This window comes from Podarcis liolepis, assembly GCF_965112155.1.
Source record: "Podarcis liolepis genome assembly, chromosome: 2".
NCBI lineage: Eukaryota > Metazoa > Chordata > Lepidosauria > Squamata > Lacertidae > Podarcis > Podarcis liolepis.
In genome coordinates this window covers 16,321,506-16,341,638 of record NC_139555.1, presented here as the reverse complement: position 1 = coordinate 16,341,638, position 20,133 = coordinate 16,321,506, and the positions used below count along the sequence as shown (strand labels likewise).

General features: G+C 47.0%; 1 protein-coding gene and 1 long non-coding RNA gene across 4 annotated transcripts; one reads left to right on the top strand and one right to left on the bottom strand.

The window, feature by feature from the left end:
* The first annotated feature begins 114 nt into the window (after positions 1-114).
* LOC310700699 lies at positions 115-5,108 on the top strand. The gene is made up of 3 exons (XR_014522730.1): positions 115-184; positions 1,402-1,492; positions 2,176-5,108. It is a non-coding gene; the product is annotated as an uncharacterized lncRNA (long non-coding RNA).
* A 97-nt stretch (positions 5,109-5,205) lies between these two features.
* On the bottom strand, positions 5,206-19,328 carry SMARCD1 (SWI/SNF related BAF chromatin remodeling complex subunit D1). 3 transcript variants are annotated; one of them, XM_083490161.1, is made up of 13 exons: positions 19,146-19,328; positions 17,681-17,868; positions 16,677-16,719; positions 16,465-16,587; positions 15,500-15,622; positions 14,520-14,636; positions 13,761-13,862; positions 12,271-12,432; positions 12,081-12,178; positions 10,909-11,044; positions 8,268-8,390; positions 7,967-8,068; positions 5,206-6,888 (listed from the first exon to the last, which is right to left on the bottom strand). In XM_083490161.1, the coding sequence occupies exons 1-13, from the start codon at positions 19,311-19,313 to the stop codon at positions 6,835-6,837; spliced, it is 1,539 nt and encodes a 512-aa protein (XP_083346287.1). In that variant the 5' UTR covers positions 19,314-19,328; the 3' UTR covers positions 5,206-6,834. The 3 variants fall into 3 exon arrangements, with proteins under 3 accessions (XP_083346287.1, XP_083346289.1, XP_083346288.1); XM_083490163.1 differs by lacking the exon at positions 19,146-19,328 and adding an exon at positions 18,877-19,031; XM_083490162.1 differs by lacking the exon at positions 19,146-19,328 and adding an exon at positions 18,708-18,740.
* Between the last annotated feature and the right edge of the window lie 805 nt (positions 19,329-20,133).

The following is a 20,133-nucleotide window of genomic DNA, read 5'->3' as shown; positions in this document are numbered from 1 at the left end:
CCCGCCTCGCGTCCCGGGCGCACCCTTTCCTCGCCGGAGCGGATCCGAGCAGCGAGGGCCCTCGACGGGCCGGCGGGAAAGAAGAGACGGAGGAGGCCAGGCTCTATGGCGGCTCCGGGGGGCTAGAGACGAGGAGGCCCTGCCTTACCCGGACTCTCTCTGCGCACCTGAGCTGGCTCCGCAGGTGCGCTTTTCCGCGTTGAAATCCGCCAGGCAGTTTTGGACGCGTAGCTTTCTAGCCCGTGCTGCTCGTGTGAATGAACGACCTTGGAAATTAGGGGGTTGAATCAATAAGCGGACGCCTTCATTAGTTTGACAAGGGTAGGAAAGGAACAAAGGCAAGGCTTGAAGAAAGTCACACAGGTTTAGGATCTCTGCGGTCCTGAGCTTGCTTCCGAGTACAAGGCTAGGATTGCATGGTAAAAAAATGCCATTCCAAACACGCAGTGCCGCCCTGACCGTGTCTACTCATAAGTAAGCCCACCGAATCCAGTGGGACTTACTCAGAGATAAGCGGTTGCTAGGATTCTAGCCTTGCTGAGGAATAACCGTATTTTTTCATCTATAAGATGCCCCCATGTATAAGACACGCCCTATTTTTGAGAACAGATTTAATAAAATGGGGGGAGATGGCCCAGAGTTTAAGACACCCCCTAATTTTTGACATTATTTTTTAAGGAAAAAGCCCTAGTCTTATACATGGAAAAATACGGTATTTATTTCTATAACTTATCTGCCGCTTGATCACAGCTGTCTCTAAGCTGTGCATCTAGTATATATATTCCACTGAAAACAGTGGGAGTTGCTTGTTCTCTTAAGTGAACGTATATAGGATTTTGCCACCAGGCTGCGATCCTTTGCACAGTGACCTGGAAGTCCCATTGAATCTAATTCAACAGATTGAGCTACAGATAGTGCTTGCTTAAATATTCAATTTGCAGATTGCAGGATTTAAGCGTTTCCCCATAATAACCGCCCCCACACTTATTCCATGTAACTGGCGGAGTCTGAACACAGAGCAACTGTCCCGACTGCTAGATGCTCTTGTGCAAATCCTCAGCATTATTGCTGCAATCAGTTGCTGACAAAGCCTGTCACGGGCTCAAATAGCAAAGTTCAGGGTGGTAAGACAAGAGCAAAGGGCTTTGCTTGATCTCCCTCGATAGAAAAGTTAGTGGGGCACAGGGCAGGTCCCTCTTACTCATGGGAGCCTGTGGTGTGATTAGCAAGAAAGAGCTTCTGCTAAGAAGCTGTCATTTGGAGCACAGAGTTGTATGAAGGGAAAAAAACCTACTCTGACAAGGCAAGAAAACATAAGGCACTCTCTTTTGTACCTTGGAAGTTATGGTGTGCAGGATCCAAGCCACATTAGCTTCCATTGCTGATCTTTTGAACTTACAGATTCAAGACACGGGCTTATTTTACAGTTCCAGAAACCATCCAATGAAATCCATATGACCTCAGCCAGATCATTCCAGCTCCAAGCAGTAGGGTAATTGAGAAAGGGCACTGCTGTCCACATTTTAGCCAGCATGTACTGAAGATCAGGTCTTAATCTGAGCCAAGGCTCGGCTCCAGATCTTCTGTTCTCAATATGCAGGATTGCACAAAGATTTATTTTTGAGGAGTAATATTCTGCGTAACTGGGAAAGGGCTACAATATCATCGGGCATAACTGTTAAAGCAATTAAAACCTTTGCTTCTCATTTTACTGGCTTCATCAGGGAAGGGGTTGGTACTTTTAAATTGCTTTCCATGCATGATAAATTGCTCCTAAAGCAGCAATATGATCTAAAGTTGCCTTCTCCAGCTATTGACTTGTATGCGTTCCCAATTTCCAACTTGCATTAGCTTTGACCCAGCATGGCCAATGGACAGGGATGGTGGAAATTGTAGTTCAATTTCAGGCTGGAGAAGACTGATATACCGTAGCAAACTTCAGTTCGTGATTCCCCTCTTTAAATAAGGGCTTCGGGCAATTTGGGTATAAGGCAAGGATGCAAACATCTCGAGATTGGGATGTTATTGAAATGCTATGCCCTCAGTTCTCCACAATCGAAGGTCAGAGAGGGAGGATTAAAAAGAATGCTATTTGGCTTAGGTGAATTGCATAGAAGAAATGGATGTTTGTCAATGAATTTAAGGTAGGTCAGTAATGTGATTTCCCTCTTACAGATGGGGAACCGAACTTGATACTGTGCCGTGCCCAAGACCACACGATGCACACTCAAAGTGTGCTTTGACCCCAAGGTCCTTCAACCCTATGGTTGTAGCTGCTTGCCAACTGCAATATATCACACCAGACATTGCCTATGGAGCTCTTTCTGACGAAGAAAGAAAGAAAGCCACATTTTAAAAGCCACCGAATCTGTATGCGGTACTGATGCGAGTCATAAACAAGCAATCTACTCCGCCAAGAGGAAAGTGAGTGGTGCCCAGGCTTTAGAAGAACAGAGAACACACGTGGGCGGAAGCAGCAGGAACTCTCTGGTGCTTTATGGGAGATGTTCGAGATCTCAATCTGCTTAATGAAAATGCAGCTTGAAAATAAATCACAGGAGGACATCTCGCAAGAAAATATCACTAGTCGTAAAAACTCATTTTGGAGTTCCAAGTAAACCAGCGACTGCAAGCCAAAACATTAGAACACATTTGAAATATATTCACTTTTGGAATAAGTGTGCGCTAAACATCATTGGTGTTTGGTGCCCTAGGGCCATTGCTGCTCCATTCATAACTTCCTGAAGTCCGTGTGAGTCTCCTTTGGCAATAACCTGGATAGGTAGTCTATCTTTCGGCAACCTTAAGCCAGTATTTTAACCTTCAGCCTAACCTAACTTGGACTGGGAGAACTCGATCAGAGGCGCTCAGGCACTGGTGACTTAAAAGATTGGATTACTGCAATGCACCTATGTGGGCTTTCCCTTGCATTGGCCCAGAAACTGGCTAATACAGAACACTAGAGCACAGCTGCTGGCAAGAGTGAGACCCTGTCAGCATAGAATGTCCCTGCTTGGAGATCTGCCCTGGTTGCTGATCAGGCCAAATTCAACTACGAGTATACAGAGCCCTTAATGACTTGGGACCAGTTTACCTGCAGGGTTGCCTTCGTATATGCCCACTTTGCTCTGTCGAACTGTCGCTATTACAGGTGCCACCTAACACGCATTCTGCCAGTCAAGAAACTGATAATTTAATGTGGCAATGCCTATGATTTGGAACTTCCTGCCCATCAACATCAGACGGGCACCTTCAATGTATTATTTTTGGAACCCGCTTAAAACATTTGTGTTGAAGCAAGCCTATCCAGACACGTAGATGCTGGTGTGTTTTAATCCTTTCTTAACTCTAATTATAGTTAAATGTTTTGATTAACTGCTTTTATTGGTAATTTTAATATCTGTTTGTGAGCTGCGTACAAGCCGCATAGAGCAATAGACAAAATTTGTTAAATAAAATAGAAACCTGATAAGCCTGCTTAGTGTCTAAAAATGGGATAAGGCGCATTTTACAAACTTAGCAAGCAACCTATCACAGCTGAGAGGAGGCGGATTCTGCTCTGGCAGAGGGACCCCCCCCCCCAAATAAATAAATTAGGAGCTTCTGTTGTAAACCCAATACCTTTCCTAGATTGTCCTTAAATCAGCAACAGTTGACTGTTAAGATTTCTAGGCAACACACTGTCTTGTTTCAACCACTGCCAGGTTTGTATTTCTCTTCCTTCAGGCTTTGGCATGGCATGGCTTGCTCATTCCACCCCTCGATTCCTCCTCCTCCCTGTGAAGAATCTAGGCTGGGCCTTCACATGCAACAGGAGATGGAAGAATGAACTATACTGCTTCAGGCTATATAAGTAGGGGGCAACATTTTTGTAATGCTCTGCTGCTTCAGAGTGTGTTTCCTATATCCAGAAAAACTAGCATACCATAAAACATCTGAATTCCGCTTTGTGCTTGAGGTACTCATTTTCCTTCTGCAGGGTCTTTTTTTAAAACACAGGGAACATCCCGAAATGAAATTTCCTTAGGAAAACCTAAACTAGTAAAGGCCACTCTACACCTGCTTCCGTTACCTATGCACAGCTGTTTAAAGACGTAGGCTTACTTTTAAGAACATAGAAGTACAGTATCTCACTTCATTATAAAGATGTAATGATTTTAACGGACTACGTCTGCTCCTCGATACAGCACAAACTACTTTCCCCTACCTTCAAACATCTCTATTGTGGTTTTAATGTTCTACTTGCTGCATTGTATTTTTGATGAAATGTTGTCTAACACCCAGTAAAAGGCAGGGTCGAATGCTGTGTTATAAATAACTCACAATGAAATGGCAACAAAAATGTGATTTTTCAGATGTGTGGCAGTCCAATCATATGCATTCTTCTAAGTTCATAGCGCTTGAAATCAACCACTGCATTCCAAAATGGCAGGCCTTTAATTTTGCTTGATCTAGAGACCTTTCTCAATCAGAAAGAAATATTTTTGTTGCCATCTTGAGGAATTACTTCAAAATGACTGATCTGGTTGGTGAACTGACTTTTATCCTCCCACTTACCCTCATCTGAATCTTGCCTTCTGTCTGTTGCCTTCTTTTGTCGAGCTTTAGCTTACTCAGTAAAAAGCAGCAGACATTAATGGTGCAATACATAATACTGTTATTCTGAAATTGCATGAGATCATCCGACCCAGCCTGTACATAATGGAAAAGTTCTCATGAGATTTAACTCGAAATGGTTAAGTGCTTTGAGAAAAGATGTAAGCGCTGCACAACTAAGTGCAAACGCATTGCCTGGCTCCAATTCTCACCAGCCACAGCAGTGAATGGCCAGGGAGAATGGGAATTGTAGTCCCAAAATGACTGAAGGTTCCCTATTCCTCTTCCAAGACTGCTTTCTCCATGTGTGTGTACGTAACACACACACACACACACACACACACACAAAACCCCCAGTGTTTTTATGAAAGCTGAAGCATGCACTCAGCAGCTTGAAGGTTTTTCCTACGTTGCCAGGCAATTTTTCTTCTCCAAGGCAACCAATAAAAAGGGGGGTTTACCTCGTTCGAGCTGTTAAGTGTTCCAAACAACCACAGCAAACACTTTAGGATTTTTTTCTGAAACGGGGAGGAAAACGGAAACTCAACCTCTCCACCCGGCATACAAAAAAAGTCGGCAGTGCAGCACAAAAAAGGATGCAGAGCACCATCGTTTAGAGGCAGTTTTTATTAGAAGAAGGTGACATCTAAAAGGATACAGTACAAAAAAGAAAAGAAAAAAGATTTGGTCCACGGGGAGGGAGAAGGGAGAGAAGAAAGAGAGAGCCACAAAACACAAAAGCATAATAGGGAGCAGTTAAAAGCAGCTACACTTTGCCGAGCCAGTCAGTCTCTGAGCTTCCTTCATCTATACTTGCCCTGAGAGCCTGCGGCAGCTACGTTAAGGCACCGGGGTTCTAATCCCTGGTACCACAAAGCGGGGTTTGGTGGTGGACGGGGAGGTAGGTAAAAAGGGCGAGGTGGTCTTTCATATGGCAAAGACGAGACAAGAAGGATAGAGCCTCTCACTCTCTGAACGTGGACGCATACACAAGGGAATAGGGCCACCCGGACTCCTGAATTCAAAGCGGCCCCTAGCCTCATTCCAGGAGGTGGATGAGGAAGAGGGGCTTGTCAGTAACTTGATTTTTAATTTTTTTGCAGCTAGTGTCATAAGAGTACAAGCAGCTGGGACCTGTCCAGCTGCATTACAGTCCCAAAAACCAGTCTGCAGAAAGATGCAGCTCCATTCCCCCCCCAAAAAAAAACCCTACAGCAGGGGCCTGGGACCAACCTTCCAGCCCCAAACAACCACATGTCAGAAGTGAGTGGCTCCCAGGTCATGAAAACCTGCCTGCCATCTCTCCCCGCTCCGTCAGTTCCGCACCCTGTTAATTCGCTCCAGAAACCTGCTCTGTGCCATATTACGTGAGGAAGGCATTAGGAAAGCAACCCTAACTGGGAAGGTGCCCTTCCGCCAAGTTCTGTGGATCTAGAGAGTTGCGGGGTGGGGTGGGGGGAAGAAGCAGCGTTTAGGAATTCAGATGGACGTAGGGGCGAGATGCCCCCACTGGGGAGGGGGGCAACGATTGGGATGACCACTGTGGAACCAAGACTGTATCTGGGCATCTCCGCCAGCTATCCCATTCGAAAACAAAAAGCAAAACACCAGCATGAAGTTAAGACAGATGCAAGTGTTGTGACCCTGCAGACTCCTTGCCAACTTTGCTGCGTCGCAGCTCCCAGGGAAAAAGCCAGAGGGAGCTCCGGCTGTTTCAGAACAGATGAATTTGCACAACATCCCTCAGACCCTGAAAGGCATATGGAATTTGCTGCAGTGACACCCTCCTGCTCCTCTCCTCTCGCCCTACAAGAAGCTGAACAGGCCCAGGCCTGTATCCATCTGCTCAGGTACAAAGCTGATGTGCAGACACAGCTTTGGGGGTGGAATTGGGGGGGGGGGAGAGTTCCTAGGGACTGGCAAGGAGGTCCTGAGCTTGCAAGGCTCTGAACTGAAGCTGTTCCAAGCGTGGAAGAGCTTCAGCTAGAGCCAGGACAGGAGAGCCCTGGGGCTCCAAAGGCAACAATCGAGGAAGGAGGCCAAGCTGAGATACAAGACCTGTGGCCTGACACCATCCCCTCCTCCCCCCGAGGGAGGGGACCGGAGCAGCGGAAAGAGATGTCGGGAGAGGAACGGTGGGTTCTGTGCTGAAGTGGGAATTGTATAGGCCTGAGCAGTGAATCCCTGCAGTGTTTGGTTAGCCGTTAAGACCTGCTGGCTTGGGAGAGGCAGGCCTGCCTATGTGTTGCGGATTCCCAGGGCCTGCTCCAGCTCCTGCCGTCTCTGCTGAACCTGTGAGAGAAGCCGAAACCAGAGTTTTAGCACACATGCAGAAAGAGCGGGTGTTGTCCAGTTTCTGATGTTTCCAGACAGGAGGAGCTAGCAGCAGATGCCACACCAGCGACATTTTATAGCAGGGATGGGGGACCAAATGTCATTTGACGACGACTCTCAGCAGACCTGCCCTTGCAGCCCACCAGCTGGGGCTGATGGGAATTGTAGTCCAAACCACCTGGAGGTCACCATGTTGGCTACCCCTGCTATAGTCCTGGCTCAATAGGTACTCCTTCTTTCTTTAACTTATTAAATTTACATACAACCCTTCAACCAAGGACCACAGGTTTGTATACAGTGCTCTTCCCTTCACAGAAATGTGAACTCTTAAGTTCTTTTGTGTGCCATGCCCGCACCTCCAATTTTTAAATCTCACGATTTGAAATGTGAAACATCTTTTTTGGGCGTTTTGGTGATTATTCCATACACAGACTGGGTTAGGCTCTGAACTGCACAGGACAAAATATAAACCTGAAGGAATATGGAAAATTATCCTTTATTAATTTGCTGTGTGTTGCTCTTAAATACAGTGGTACCCCGCAAGACGAATGCCTCGCAAGACGGAAAACTCGCTAGATGAAAGAGTTTTCCGTTTTGGAGGTGCTTCGCAAAACGAATCTCCTATGGGCTTGCTTCGCAAGACGACAATGTCTTGTGAGTTCCTGCTGGTTTTTTCCCCTCCCCCCCCTTTTCTAAGCCGCTAAGCCGCTTATCAGCTGATCCGATCAGCAGATAAGCCGCTAAAAGCCGCTAATAGCGCTAATCCGTCAATGGGCTTGCTTCGCAAGACGAAAAAACCGCTAGACGAAGAGAATCACAGAACGGATTCTTTTCGTCTTGCGAGGCACCACTGTATGATTGGCTCCAAGTTAAATATGCTCATGGCTGGCAGGGCCTTGAAAGGCCAAGAGCCTCTGGGGTGCCTGGGCAACCAGGACTAAAGTATCGTGCCCAAACTGAGTAGGTGACTCTCCATGATATGGGAGACTGTCCAACTCACTGTTTGGAAGGGATCGCAGGGGACGAGCCAGTTTACCTTAGAGTAGAAGTATCTGCACACGGCCTCCTGAGCCCATGGCTGGAAGTAAAACTCAGCTCGGCGCTCCTCTTCTGGGTTCCCGACAACATCAGTCATAGCCTGGAGGGAGCATAGGGAAAGGGAGAGGGAGACTCCTTTTAATGCATCCATTCATGCATGAGCTAAGCCGGAAGCCCTCCCTTGAAAGGCCCAACAAGGATTCTAAATTTTAACCCCTTTCAACTGGAAATGCAGTGTGGCCAGCCCAAACAACGTCAGGTGGTGATCTGTGTCCGAACACTCCTTTGAGGCTTCTCACCTTCAGGTCCCGGCACTGGGACTGCAGCCAGTCGTTGATGAAGCCCTGGGGGTCTCTGGCAAAGCTCAGCATGAATTCCCGCTGGGTCTTCAGCTGGTTGATTGTTTCTATGGTCTCGTGGATCTGAGATGGGAGAAAACGCAAACGCTGGGAAAAGGGATGCAACAGCACTGTGCTGAAATGCCACCTGCTACCAGAATGCACCTGAAGAAGGTCTGCAGCTTCCAATGTATCCTGGGGCACATTTTCACTCCTCATTTTTTTTTAACACAGAACATATTTAGAAGCAAGAACACACATTATACCTCTCTTCTTGGCCACCGTCTAAGTCCTCTACTCTGCTGTGGCAAGTTTTTCCTCTTCCTTCCTGTAAATTTGTGCCATTTTATCCGTACACTCATTTGGTTTGTTGCATGGTTTCAGAACAAGGCAACTGTAATCCCAACTCAGGGTCCCCCTTCTCTCTCAATTCAGCAAACGGGATCAAATTTATGAAGGGGTTCATACAGATCTAGTAGCAGCTGTATTAATTAAGCGAATAAAAAAAATTCCCAGCCATCAATTCCAAGCAGAGAAAGCTTAAATGTGTATGAAAAACTCCAGAGCGTCAAAAGGCAGAACTGAAATGGCATCAGGACTGGGATCCCAAGGTGGTAGTAAGTCCCGTTAAAAACTCAATGGGGCTTATTCTGAGTAAATATGCTTGCAAGTATGCAGTAGGCTGGGATATTTTATAGCTGACCCAATTGTGTCAAGGCTCTCTCCATATGCACCATCCCTACAAGTCCCACCCCCTGTCCTGGTTAAAAGTGGTGGATCCTTCAGCAGTTGCCCCAGAGCCTGAATCCTACCAGCCAGGAATCTGCTTTGTTTCATCCTTTAATGACAGTGACTGGGCAGCTGTCCCAGAGGCTCTGAAAGGCTGACTGCAGGCCAGGAAGCTGGGAAAACCCAGGTTAGACTCCAAGGCTGCTACAGATGACCTGAGAGACCATGGAAAACAACATCTCCCAGACATCAGTTGCCATTGAACCCTTTTTGCAAGATGCTGAGCTGCTGAATGGCCATATGCTCATCAAGAAGCTGTCCGTTTGCAAGACGAAATAGGTAGTTTCGCCATACACCTGCGTAAGAGTAGGTGGCATGTATTTTTGTAGGGATACAGTGAAAATACACAAGGGAAGGGGGCCTGGGTCAGAGTATTCTGTGCTCCCTTTTGGTCAGAAAAGACCATTTGGGGAGTCACGTGAGCCAGTGCAATGTGCAGCTCACATCTACAGGCCTTAGAGGAGGGATAGGGAGGAAGAAGAGTTTGCACTTGATATCCCACCTTTCTCTCCCCTTTAAGGAGTCTCAAAGCGCCTAACAATCTCCTTTCCCTTCCTCCCCCACAACAAACACTCTGTGAGGTGAGTGAGGCTAAGAGACTTCAGAGAAGTGTGACTAGCCCAAGGTCTCCCAGCAGCTGCATGTGGAGGAGCGGAGACGCAAACCCGGTTCCCCAGATTACGAGTCCACCGCTCTTAACCACTACACAACACTGGCTCTCACGCTGGGGAACTTTTATGGGTCCATAGGCCACAATTCTCTCTGGAGGCTGCATTAGCCAATGGTGGCGGGGACCAAAAAACAAACAGTGGGTGCAGTCAAAATGGGCCTGATCAAATCATACTCTCTCATGTACACAGACACTCGTTCTTCCACTGCAAGCAATCATTTTGGGAGTTTTCAGGCCAAGCTGCCAGAACGGTGCCTATGTTCTTTGAGGCGCTTGCAGCTGGAGAAGCCTTCTCTCCCACAAAATTTACACACAGCAATTAGGCTTAAAAACAGCCTTTCAATAGAAAACTGCTTTCAAGCCTTGTTGTGGTCAGAGGGACCGTTTTCAGTGTACGTGTGTGCACCTGCAAGGTTAGAGCTCCCCCTTGCCCAAACTATGACCCCCCCAAATCATCCCTACATTGAAATTGGGAAAAGCCTACTAGCTCCCTTAGGAGGCTGTTCTCGTGCCTAAAATCTGCAGGAGGGTGGCGGCTGGTGTCCCACACACCACACTGGGTCTACCACCCCTACCCTACATAACCAAAGTATTCAGAAATACACAAAGCCCTCAACTTATACAGGGGTTACATTGAAGGGATCACGCCTAAAGCCAAAACGGCACTGGGTGCAATGGTCGGTGGACATCTGCCCCCTTTCTAAATTTTTTGTTTTTGTTTGCCAAGCGCGTAAGGCGTAAGCTGAATGCGCACAACTTAAATCCGGGCTTACTCTAAAGGCAATGGGGAGAAGCTGTCTGTTCGAACCTCAAGGTTGCAATCCAATGAATGACATCAACACACAGTCATGGAAGAAACCAGGACTGCCAATTGCTGGTGCCTTCTCTAAATCACCAAGCATTTTAAAGTTTTCTTCTTCTTTTTGCCCCATTTCCCCACCCCAACAGAGTTGCGTAATGTTTGCCGTTTCAATGGATTTTTATGACCCCAAAGGTTTAATCTACACGGCTACAGAACAACAACTTTAAAAGCTCACAACTGGACATGACGCAGGAGGAGCTGTCCCTTCTTGGACATCACAGAGATCAAGGCAAGAGTCTTTTGCACAGTGCAAAGACGACTTTTCAGAGACTCGCTCCCACCTTGTTATCCAGTGCAGCTATCTCCTGCTGACTGGCTGTGGAGAGCAGGAAAGAATTCATTTGGGTTTTCAAAGTGTCATCCACTTCCACATCAATGTCATAGCAAGCAGTTTTCTTCTGATCATTTGGATCGACGCTGGAGAAGCAAGACGAGAGAGAGAAGAGTATGGGTTCAGCAGAACTCTCCCAAATCACCGACAGAGATAACTGGGGAAATGAACCATCAAGCTGGGACGGACAATCAGTAGCCTTGTTCAGGAATTGTCGAACTACAACTCCCATCAACCTCAGCCTGCATGGCCAGGGATGATGGAAGTTGTAGTTCAGTAACCTCACTGCAAGAAGTTACAGGGAACCAGGCAGAGGGCCTTCATGTTAGTAGCCCCAGCCCTGTGGAATGCCCTCCATCAGTTGTCAAGGAGTTAAAGAACTACACCACTTTTAGAAGACATCTGAAGGCAGCCCTGTATAGGGAAGTTTCGCAGTGTTAGATGTTTTATTAGGCTTTTATATTTCTTGTAAGCCGCTCAGAGTGGTTGGGGCAACCCAGTCAGATGGGGGTGGGACACACAACAACACTTTTATTATTTATACCCGCCCATCTGGCTGAGTTGGCCCAGCCACTCTGGGCAGCTTCCAACACCTTTAAAACATAATAAAACATCAAACATTAATAATAACAATCTGACCCAACACAAAAAAGTCACAATAACTTTAAAATAAACAACTTATATCAAATAAAGCAACATTTCACAACCTATAAGAATATAATAGCAAACAGTAAAATTAAATATCAGGAAGTAATAATTTTATAATAATAATAACAACCATCTGAAGGTCCACAGCTTACATCACCTCTACATTAACCACCTTAGGCAAAGAACATTTTTAGGTAGCATTTCTCTACTTCGAAAAATCCAGTCTGCCCAGAGCTTCCAATTTTCCATAGGCTGATTTCTGCTTCTACTTTAAAGCATGGATGTTTTGGAAATGTGAAAATGATATGCACCTTAAAGTACAACTTGAAGCAAGAATCACTACTGAAAGTAGAAAGTTTGTTCCAGCGTGGTCGTTTTTTTCGCTTATGTCATTTCACCCCCCCCCCCCCCCCGGTGACAGTCCTGCAGCCTGCCTGGCTAAGATTCCCACGCCAAGCCCCACTTGCGCCTTACCTGATGACATGGTTGATGATGATCGGTTCTGGAGGCATAAGCAAAGCATGCAACCGCTGAGGGATCTCCGAGAACTTCATTCGCTGAGATTCAAATATCTGCAGGTCGAAAGGGAAGGCCAAGCAGCTCAGACGGGCCCAGCTCTTACGATACCCCCGAAAGAGCCGCTGCCTGGCCTCATAGCTTTTACCTGCTGGAGGTACTTGTCACAAATGACGTACTCCCGTTCGTGAGGGTCCTGCAGCTTGTGAGTCTTGATGTATTGCCACAGGGCCTGGATAATCACTGGGCGGGTCTGGGTGTGGATGCCCAAGAGGCGAGCCAAACGTGGGTCCAGTTTGAACTGAGGAGGCTGCAAAGGAAAAGCAAAGTCTCAAAAGGGCAAGAGCACAGCTTTCTTATTTGCCTTGCCTAAAAATTGTAAAAAAAAACCAACAACCACCACCCCTCAACTTCTGAGGGGGAGAAAAAAAATTCCCTGTGACCATTTGGTGGAGAGAAAACACTCATTATTTTAATCATCACTTTTACTACACAAACTCACGTCAGGAAAGAGAATTGAAGCAATTTTGTGATAAAAAAGTGTCCGTGGGAACACGAGGTCCAAAAGACGGTCTAGTTACAATTTTACCACAGTTGCTGATATCCCTCCTAACTCTTTCCAGAGGGGCAGCTGTGCAAATCAGTCGTAGAAAAAAAAAAGCCTAAGAAAACTGTGGCAACCTTATAGACTCAAAAATTATAACAGAAGCTTCCATGGCCCAGAAGCCAATATATCAGAAGGATGGGATGCTATCTTATTTATTCAACAACATTTATATACCCCTTGGCTGTAGTAAAACCTCTGAGTTTAGAAGTTATCAGGTACATCTATACACATGGGTAGCTAGAGGTGAAGTCAGAGGAAAATGAAACACAAGAAATACCTGATTCTGATAATTGCATTAAAGATCAAATGTAGAAATCATTACAGTGACTATTGACAGAGCAGTTGTTGGCTGATAAACACAAACGTTCTTAGTGGGGCTGAAGAGCTGAAAATAATGCCAATGTATTTCACATCTAGCAACCAATGCACCCCTTTGGTTTCAGATTGTACACGGGTCTAGGAAGCTTGGTTTGGTCAGAACCCAGTATACACATCTGGAGTTACCGTTAAATACATTACGTCTGGTAAATGAGCCACCATAGCTGCTCAACTAGGGCCAGGGCCTTTTCAGTACTGGCCCCGACTTGGCGGAACGCTCTGTCACAAGAGACTAGGGCCCTGTGGAACTTGACATCTTTCCGCAGGGCCTGCAAGACAGAGCTGTTCTGCCTATCTTTTGGTTTGGACTCAGTCTGACCCTTATGTTTCCCTCCCCTTATGGTTTTGATCTATGGGCTACTTTTAAAACGAGGCTGCATTTTAAATTGCATTTTAACCTGTATTTTAAATTGCCCCTCCCATTGTTTTTACTGTAATTTTACTGGTGTTAGCTGCCCATATTATTAGAGAGCTGTGAGAATTTGGGTCCCGGGCTTTTTAGATTTGTCTGCTCATATGCTATATAAAACCAAAGGGATGTCTTGGTTGCCATTGGTGAACTTTTTCTCAGCTTCCCTCCCCTACTACCTGGCATTTCCTCTCCCCTCGGGCCCCATCTCAGCTGGCCCTGTCATGAAGGAGCTTTTGCCTACCTGGTAATCCAGCATCAAGAGGACAGTACAACGCACATTCACATCGCCAGGTCTTTTCACCTGGAAACCGTCAGTTTCCTGGGTGGTAGCAGTCCTATGCCACTAAAGGTGGGGGGAGAGGGGGAAAACAGGACAGGTGAGGTGGCGGGGAAAGAAAGAGACAGGCATTCAGCAACAAAGTGAAATGCCACTGCATAAAGAGCAGTATGCTGCACTGGAAGCCATTCTAGACCTTTGCACTTGATTCTCCGTTACTGTGGCTTCCATATTCCTTACATGCCATAATTGGGTTGAGAACATATATTGGTTTAGGAAGCTATTGGGGTTAACCGATATAACAAACATATAGGTTAAAGGTAAAGGACGCCTGGACGGTTAAGTCCAGTCAAAGGCGACTATGGGGTGCGGTACTCATCTTGCTTTCAGGATGAGGGAGCTGGCGTTTGTCTACAGACAGCTTTCCAGGTCATCTGGCCAGCAGGACTAAACTGCTTCTGGCACAATGGGACACTGTGATGGAAACCAGAGCTCATGGAAACGCCGTTTACCTTCCCGCCACAGCCTATCTATCTACTTGCACTGGCATGCTTTCGAACTGCTAGGTTGGCAGGAGCTGGGTCAGAGCAACGGGAGCTCACCCTGTCGCGGGGATTCGAACTGCCGATCTTCCGATCAGCAAGCCGAAGAGGCTTGGTGGTTTAGACCACAGCACCACCCGTGTCCTGAAACACCCACACCCACCCATGAGAAGCATCTTACCTCCACCAGGTGATTATCAGGGCCATAGAGGTCCTTGTCCAGCTCAATCACCAGAGACTTAAAGAAGGATGAGAACTTCCTCTTCTGTTTGGTAGCATCATACTTTGAGAGAGCAGACTGATGAAAGGGGAGGAGGGAAAAGAGAGAATGAGACCAGCAGATCCCGGATCGCAGCAACCAGTTACACAGAGCAGTCAAGCCTGAGAAACTAACAGGAACCGTGAATCATCTCTCAAGTAAAGATATGAAAGGTTGCTATCTGTGACCTGTCAAATGCCTTCCACAGAGCCAAGAGCAATGTCCTCTCTAGTACTGTATTGCATCCACCCCTCCTCAGCGTAGTATCCTTTATCTAAGGTCTTATTTGGGGCTTATTGAAGTGTTGTCACTTGCAAGGGTTAGGCTTATGTTAGCTTCATGGTCTCCCCCCACCCCTTTTAAAAAACCTGGAAGTTCTCTTAAGTTTTTAAAGCTGTGAAATTAATACACCTGACCATCGAAAAGATAGACCTTAAGAACTGTAAGATTAAGACAGATTAGGAATATGGTCTGAATGAAATTTCAGATCTGAATTAATATGGCCTGAATGAAATTAGAGATCTCCACTGTTGAACCAAAGAGTATACAATCTGAATCTGTTCAACCAATCTGTTTTGCTGCTTGCAATCAGCACTTGATGTTCCTGAATACAAACCAAAGAATTATCTCACAGTGCAGCTATGTAAAGTATGAGAAATTGTGTGATTCCAGGCTGGAGATGAGTCACACGCCACTTCTTGCAAACCCCGCATTTTGGTTGTGACGTAACACTTATTTCAAGCATCGGCAGAAGCCAACTTTCAGGACTGGCTACAGGCTAGGTTTAGCTGCTCTCCACCATGTCTAGTTTAAAGAACACCAGGCACTAGGAACTCAGCAATGATACATTTGCAAACTCTCTGCAGCCCTAAGTGGAGATGACAAATGTAGCCCTCACTCACATCTTCTAGCAGACGTCCTTCCACTCGGAGCTCCCAGGAGGCCACGGTGCCTTCTCCATCCTCTGCATCAGACTTGGCTGGGTTGAAGGTGTTAGAGATAAAGATGCGCAGCTTCCGCTTTTGCTAAAAAGGAGCAGCACCCAGTGCGCATTAGTTGTGAAAGTGAGAACCAATAACCGTTAATATTTAACACTTCTTCAACCCCCAGGAACCAACTGGACACCCAAAAACGAAAAGGGGTCTGCACAGCTGCTAATGCTCATCTCTGTATCTGAGATAGCTGCAGAATGAGCGAGGAAGCAGCAGCTAACTTAAACTGTGCCATCAGAGAGCAGTGTGATTTCTTCTGTATCAGTCAGCACCTGCAGAAGACGTCAGGTCTCAGTTCATAACCTTTGATTAAGCTACTACAGGAGAAGCGACTACCCACGGCCTTCTTCCATTTGCTTTGCAGGGTCTCCTGGCTTAATTCATTTCAGCACTTGAACTGTAGATGGGACTTTGGTTTGAAAGCAACTCTAACCATCTTAGCAGGTGTGGTTTGCGATAGACAGGAAGTGAATACAGTGGCACCTCGGTTTTTGAACGTAACCTGTTCCAGAAGACTGCTCCGAGTTCCGAAACATTCAAAAATCGAGGCACAAAGGGTGGTCTGCAAATTTAATGGAGAAAATAAAAAAAAACTCAGTGGAAGCCGTTCGACTTCCGAGGCACGTTTGAAAACAGAAGCATTTACTTCTAGGTTTTTGGCGGTCGAAAAGTTTGACTTCCGAGATGTTCAAAAACCGAGGTACCACTGTACGTTTCTAATCGCAAATGCACACTTGAGAATTCCTATTTAGAGAAGCCTGTAACTGTGCCCCAGACAGCAATATAATTGCTATGTCTGTACTGGGCATGTTGACTTTATTTTCTATTGCTGTAGGAAAGATCGGCGTTTCTTATGGGGACTCTCCTCTTGTTACCTTAATGGGCCGCTTCAAGGCCTCCTGGATATCCAACCGCTTCCTCATGATGGTCTGGTCCAGCTTCCTCTCAAACGCCAACAAATCCATGTACGCCTGAGACTCTGGCACTAGCTCCCGGATCTAGAACAGAGCACAAGCATTATCAGTCAGGACTGGCCTGGCTCCCTGAAACTGTGACAAGACCTCAAAGCGCTTGAAGCCTCACTCACCCGCTGAGGTAGAATCTTATCCGCCATCTTCTTTTTCTTGGCACTATGTAAAAACAAAATTGTTAGGGTGGTAAGTCCGAACCCTTGGCTTAGCAGTACCTTGTAGATTGGATATGTTACTGAATCATATCTACTATTTGATCCTTTTAAATAAAAATGCAAACAAAATACATAAAGGATACTTCCTACTATGCTAGAGCTTTGTTAGGCGCCAAGGAAATCAAAGTCATCTGTTTTTTTAAAAAAATAATGAAAATTTCTAAAAGGTCAATGGATAAGGTAACTTACCGTTTATGTTAAAATTTGTAAAGCTTTTTCAGTGAAAAATCAATAAAATCAATATTTTTTTCCAAAAAAGAAACTTTCTAAATGAAGCTGAACGCCAGTGTCTAGGAATCACAGCATGATCCTAGGCATATGCACTCAGAAGTAAGTTCCACTGAGTTCAGAGGGACATGCTCCTTAGTAAGTATGCACACGGCTGCAATCTGCGGTGGAGATCTTAATATAGGTAAAATTATTTCACATCTGCAGCCTAAAGAAGCTTATCATATCGAGAGCACCAGTATATGCAAGTATCAGAGAACACCACTTGGCTTGCTCGCTCTGGGCTCTTCCGAATCTCAAAACAGTAACACCTGATCTGCACAAACCACAATGCACCCACACAGTATCCCATGCTAATATCTGACCATGACTTATGTGGGAATCACAGATTGAGGGTACAGGAAAGGAATGTTGAGTGCAGGAAGCTCCCATAAATACATGGCTGTCAGCGAGTCTGCAGTTACATCTCCTTTCCTCCTAGTTATATCAATAGTGATTTCAGAGTTTAAATTGTCTTCCTGAGGCTTCTCCTCTCCCTATTTTTCAAGTAAACCGTTTTTGGAACTTAAAATAACAGCCAACATCAGCCCAAAGATGCTGAAGTTTTTTAGCTTAAAGAGCATGGCATTTGTGCTCTTCATTGCCACGAGGCTTTTGAAAGAAGAGGGTTCTCTTACTTGTGGTTACGGTTCTGAACTGACTGTTGCTGAACTTGCTGGATCTGCTGAGGGGCTGGCCTTTTGCGAGACTGGTCCATTCCCGACTGAGCCATCCCTGGCCGGACTGAAGGGCTCCCGCCATACCCTGGAGGTCCCATGGCAGGTCCCTGAGGGTTCATGCGGCTGCCAGGCAGCATGCCAGGGCGCTGGGAAAATAAAGAACACAGAGGAACATGACTTTGGAAGAGCCTCAGGACATCACCGCTTCCCTTTAGTGAAACACCCTAAGACATTTCCCTTCAGTTCCATCAAAGGTATTTCTTAATCTCATCTGTCACGGTTGGTCCCAACAGAATCAAGTGGAAATAAAATTTTTTTCTTCCAGTAGCACCTTAAAGACCAACTGAGTTAGTTCTAGGTATGAGCTTTCGTGTGCATGCACACTTCTTCAGAATCAAGTGGTACAGCTTTTCTTGGATTGTGCCATTTCAGCCTGCAGCTGGAGACTTGCAAGTTTCGCTATGCCTCCAACATCTGAATTATTTTGTGTGCAGTGCATCTAGCACCTCACATAGAAGAATCCAGGCATTTCCCTATTATTGCATTAAGCTTAAATGTGTGTGTAGACATGGGGCGGGGGTAGGTTTCTCTCCTGGTCAGAGAAGCATTCAAACAAGCAACCCTTCCCTGCCCCCTGAAACGGTACAAGCCAAGCCAAGCTTTATCGCTTGTACCTGCTGCTCCTTGCACAAACCTGCTTTTAGCCTCGCTATCTCTGGAACACCCCACCTCCCCCTTCGGAATTTTTCATTTATTCATTTGAAAAAACCAAAACCAAGCACCTTTACATCGGCTAGCTGGATTTCTGTCGGCTTTAACTCTCTCTATGCTTTCAAAACAGGTGCACTTCTAATTCTCCGTTTCCTTATGCCTCACTTTTATGCAATAAAAACCCCAAAATATGCAAAACCTTATAAATAAAACAAATGAAAATACCATAATCCAACCTCCCCAAGAAGATTCCCTTAAATGCATTTCCACGTACCGGCTGCAAATCCCCCATTTAAGGCCAGAGAACCCGGATTTTCCTCCCCTCCCCTCATCGCCCTAAATACCACCCCTTTCCCCTCCCCCTCGGCCCTAAACCCTTGATCCTTAAACCCGCAGCACCCCCGGTTTCCCTCCTCCTTTCCTCCCGGCCCTTGAAGCCTCACCCCCATATTCTCCCCCCGCTTTTATTTTTCCTTTCTCCTTTGGGTCCAATAAATCTTATGCCCCGGATCCTCCCCTCTTCCAGCAGCTCTTTTCCCGTTCGCTCCTCTCCTCCATCTTCCCAGAGAAAGCCTCTCCCAGCCCCGCCCACCACTAAGCCCCGCCCACTGCAGCGTCGCCGCCTCCTCCCTCGCCTCTCGCGGACGCCTCGGCGCCCCGCCCCCAGGCCCCGCCCCCTTCGCCTTCCCCTCAGCCGGGCCGGGCCGGGTACCGGGTATGCAGCGCCGGGCAGAGGAGAGCGATACATTCCTTGCCCCGGGGCCGGGCCCATCCGCACAGGAGGCCCGGCAGCCCCTGGGCCCAGCGCTCCCGCCCCGGGGCCGGCCCCGCCGCCGCCGCCGCTCGGAGCCACCGCCTGGAAGCCCGCCCGCGCCGCCATCTTCCCTCCCTCAGCAGTACAAAGCGGCGGGGCGCAGGGAGGGGAGGGAGGGAGGGAGGCGGATGTGGGGTTAGGATGGTTTTACTCGGGCTCTCTACCACAGAGGCGCCGCCCGCCGGAGGCAGAGCGTCGCCGGATTGGCCATAGAGCCCGCAGCCGGCCAGAGGGGCGGAGCCTGTCGGAATCTGTCGGGCTCCCCCTGCCGTACGGAGGGCGGCTCTGTCAGCCGCCAGAGGCTGGAACTTTTAACCGCTCTGCGGGGAGACGCGCCCACGGAAGGGCCGTGGCGCAGTGGCAGAGCGCCTGCCTCGCAAGCAGAAGGTGCCGGGTTCTAGATCCTGAAGCGGCAAGGTTGGGATCCCCATCTAAATTCTTGGGTTGGGCACTGCCAGTCTGTTTGTAGCTGAATGTGTACCTTCCAGTATTCCACCAATGCCCACTCACATCACAAAGAGCTCATAACCCACCAGACACTGGCGAGACCTGTCAGGGGTAAGCAGGGACCAATGGTATCAAATATTATGGGAAACAGCCTTATCTAACCAAAGAAACTGAAACCGACAGGGGGACAAATAGAAGAAGACACCTTCACCCTGGTATGGTTCCCCTTTATCACATACACAGCCCAACAAGACGACAACAAGAATCGGCTGACGGCATACGAATCAAACTGGCAAACCTGATAAAACACACACACACATATCCCATGCACACACAAAAACAAATCTCACAACAGCCAGCCAAAGACAACCAACCTCACCCTAGGCCACCCCCAACCTCTCTCCCCACCAAGGAAATACAAGAAGCGAATAGTAAGAGA

Bases quoted from the DNA above. Each gene is read 5' to 3' on its own strand.
- SMARCD1 (XM_083490161.1), bottom strand. From the start codon at position 19,313: ATGGCGGCGCGGGCGGGCTTCCAGGCGGTGGCTCCGAGCGGCGGCGGC. The intron at 15,623-16,464 runs GTAACAAGAGGA...GCTCCTTTTTAG, and splicing joins CCTTGAAGCGGCCCATTAAG to CAAAAGCGGAAGCTGCGCAT. The intron at 13,863-14,519 runs GTAAGATGCTTC...CCCCACCTTTAG, and splicing joins CTGATAATCACCTGGTGGAG to TGGCATAGGACTGCTACCAC.